Below are 2,837 nucleotides of genomic sequence, written 5' to 3'. Positions count from 1 at the left end.
GGGAGTGTTCTTAGTGGGAAGTGGAAAACTGAAAACTAGGTGTTATTGGCAGAGAGGTTTGGAACTCTAATTCTAATTGGTCTACTAATGTGATGTCACAAGGCAGGCCAAAACTCCATCCCACCAAAACAGGCTGAAATTTCAGGCAGTCTTTTCAAACAGCTCTTACACTAATTGGGCATTATCAAAATTTCACAATTTCACAGTATTATTCCAACCTCATATTATGGAAGTATTTACAAAACACAGGAAAATTATGTTTTGACCTCACTGGGCCTTTAAACGGACACTTTTGAGAATATTTCACCGTAGCTCTCCTGGGAATTGTATCTGATGCTGTTTGCTGTGTGTTGCAGGTTTGAGTCTGAGCTGTCGATTCGCCAGTCTGTGGAGGCTGACATCGTTGGCCTGAGGAAGGTCATAGATGACACCAACATGGGCCGCATGAACCTGGAGAGTGAGATCGAAGCTATGAAGGAGGAGCTCATCTTCCTGAAGAAGAACCACGACAACGTAAGTTCACCATGGCCCAACCCCCCCCCCCCTTTCAACCACCAAAACCAATATAGTACACAACCCCACCCCTCTTGCACCACCAAACAAATGTTTACCATCTCCCTTGTCTTCACAATGGCTTAACTAGAGCAAGACCTAGCATGCCACCATCGGAGACGGAGTCAACCATACTGTATAAACAGGGGTTGTTTCGTGTGAGATCTTTGGGATTTAGCGGGGGTGTGGTGGGTGCGGCACACACATAGGACGCACCCAGGGGGGCACCTTGAGTACCCAAACGAACAGCCTAAATACGAACGCTGACTTCACTCTTGAAAACATATTGCTTAATGAATTTTAACGTTGTTGTCCTTCTACCCCAACAGGAAGTGATGGAGATGCGTAACATGATCTCCCAGTCTGGAGTGCAGGTGGATGTGGATGCTCCTAAGGGCCAGGACCTGGCCGCCATCATGGCTGAGGTCCGGGCCAAGTACGAGAAAGAGGCCCTGAAGAACCAAGAGGAGCTCAAAGCATGGCATGAAACACGGGTAACACCTACCAGCTTATTCATTTACCACAGACTGATGACTTCACAGTGAAACCGTCACAGAAACTCCTACTTAACCAATGATTTTTAAACTGACATCTATATCCCCTCTATGTCCCTTCCAGATCACAGAGGTGCAGTCCGTGGTGTCACAGAACACAGAGGCCCTCCAAGGCGCACACACGGAGATCAACGACCTCCGTAGGCAGCTACAGACACTGGAGATCGAGCTAGACTCACAAAAGAGCTTGGTAAGATCCCTCAACAATACTATATTCACACAGCCAGTGTGTACAAAAGACATCATGGCATCAATGCTATTGGTTAAAGGAAAACTCTATCTTTTGGTATTTCTATAACTAGTCTATTGTTGAAATAGTCCCAAAAGGTTTTACATGTTAGCCGTATTTCTATATTTTAAAAGTTATATATCTTGAAAACTGAATTGCTGTCATGCACCACATTTTGGGACTATATCAACAATGGACTTATGAAACAAATACCAAATGATAGTTTTTGGGTGGAGTTTTTCTTTTAAGTTTTATGTTAATTTACAATGCCAATCACCTGTACTGACTGTCTTTACTCTTCCTCTCTCTCTGTCTAACAGAAAGGATCTCTGGAGGGGTCGCTGCGAGACACGGAGATGCGCTACAACATGGAGATGGAATCCTTGAACAACATCCTCGTGGGTCTGGAGTCTGAGCTGACTAACCTCCGCTCCAACATTCAGAAGCAGACGCAGGAGTACGAGCACCTGCTCAACATCAAGATGAAGCTGGAGGCGGAGATCGCCACATACAGGAGACTGCTGGACGGAGGAGACTTCAAGTGAGTAAGAGGGAGAGAAATTATTAATTGGTGTTGCATGAATAATTCCAATAATTAAGCAGACTTGAGAAAGAGAATGAACATGAAGTTTGTTGCCGGCCAAGAGCCTACTGTGGTAAATAATCATCCAATGGCCATTTTCTGTCTTGGAGGCAAAAGCAGCCACTGCATAAATATTTTTATGTTGACTGATAGTTGTGATTCTCTCTCTCTCTCTCTCTCTCTCTCTCTCTCTCAGGCTCCAGGATGCTCTGGAGGACCAGAGGACAGTGAAGACCAAGGTGATGACCGTCACACAGACTCTGGTGGACGGGAAGGTTGTCTCCTCCAGCACAGAGACAAAGGAGAGGAACCTGTGAGACTACATCCATCATTCCACATCGTCCTGATTGTACAACACCATCCAACACACCATAGACATCAGATAATATCTAGCTGGATAAGAAGAAAATTATCTCCACTTTATTTATTTCATCATGTTTCTTTTGCTTTTAAGTCTTAAGTGTTTTTTAACTTATGCATTTAGGCATATATACATTTACAGTACAAGTTCAGAATGAAGTAATTTGGGATGAAATTGGCTTTAACCAATATGATTTTACCTTTAAAACTAGCAATTGGATTAAGTAAAATATCTTTAAATCTGTAAAATGTATTTTTCTACCATTGTCATCTTAGTTTTCTTTCTGTCCAGTTGAATTTGCCTGGTGTGATGTACTTTCATTGTCCAATAAAACATGGGTCAGAATCTTGGCTATTGTCTTTTAATGGCTGTGCACTTGCTGTGTAACTGAACAAACAGTTTTTCTAGGTTATCACTTCTCATAGATTCTGGTTAATGTCATCATGGCAACTTTACTACAACAAATTGACACCAAGAATTAATGCACATTGAACAGAGAAGTTTGTCATTTGCACAGATCTGAAATATGGAAATCATATATATTTTTTTCAACCTTTT

At 42.5% G+C, this 2,837-nt stretch overlaps 1 protein-coding gene across 1 annotated transcript in view; it reads left to right on the top strand.

Moving 5' to 3' along the window:
* The window catches only part of LOC129829590 (keratin, type I cytoskeletal 18), an 8,763-nt gene extending 6,139 nt beyond the window's left edge, over window positions 1-2,624 (top strand). The window contains exons 3-7 of the mRNA XM_055891368.1: window positions 357-513; window positions 882-1,046; window positions 1,171-1,296; window positions 1,656-1,876; window positions 2,115-2,624. Of these exons, the coding sequence (XP_055747343.1) occupies window positions 357-513; window positions 882-1,046; window positions 1,171-1,296; window positions 1,656-1,876; window positions 2,115-2,235 (790 nt within the window). The 3' untranslated portion in view covers window positions 2,236-2,624. The remainder of the gene's footprint in view (window positions 1-356; window positions 514-881; window positions 1,047-1,170; window positions 1,297-1,655; window positions 1,877-2,114) is intronic.
* Window positions 2,625-2,837: the final 213 nt, after the last annotated feature.

Source organism: Salvelinus fontinalis, chromosome 31 (genome assembly GCF_029448725.1).
Source record: "Salvelinus fontinalis isolate EN_2023a chromosome 31, ASM2944872v1, whole genome shotgun sequence".
Taxonomy (NCBI): domain Eukaryota; kingdom Metazoa; phylum Chordata; class Actinopteri; order Salmoniformes; family Salmonidae; genus Salvelinus; species Salvelinus fontinalis.
This window is presented reverse-complemented; position numbering and strand designations above follow the sequence as displayed.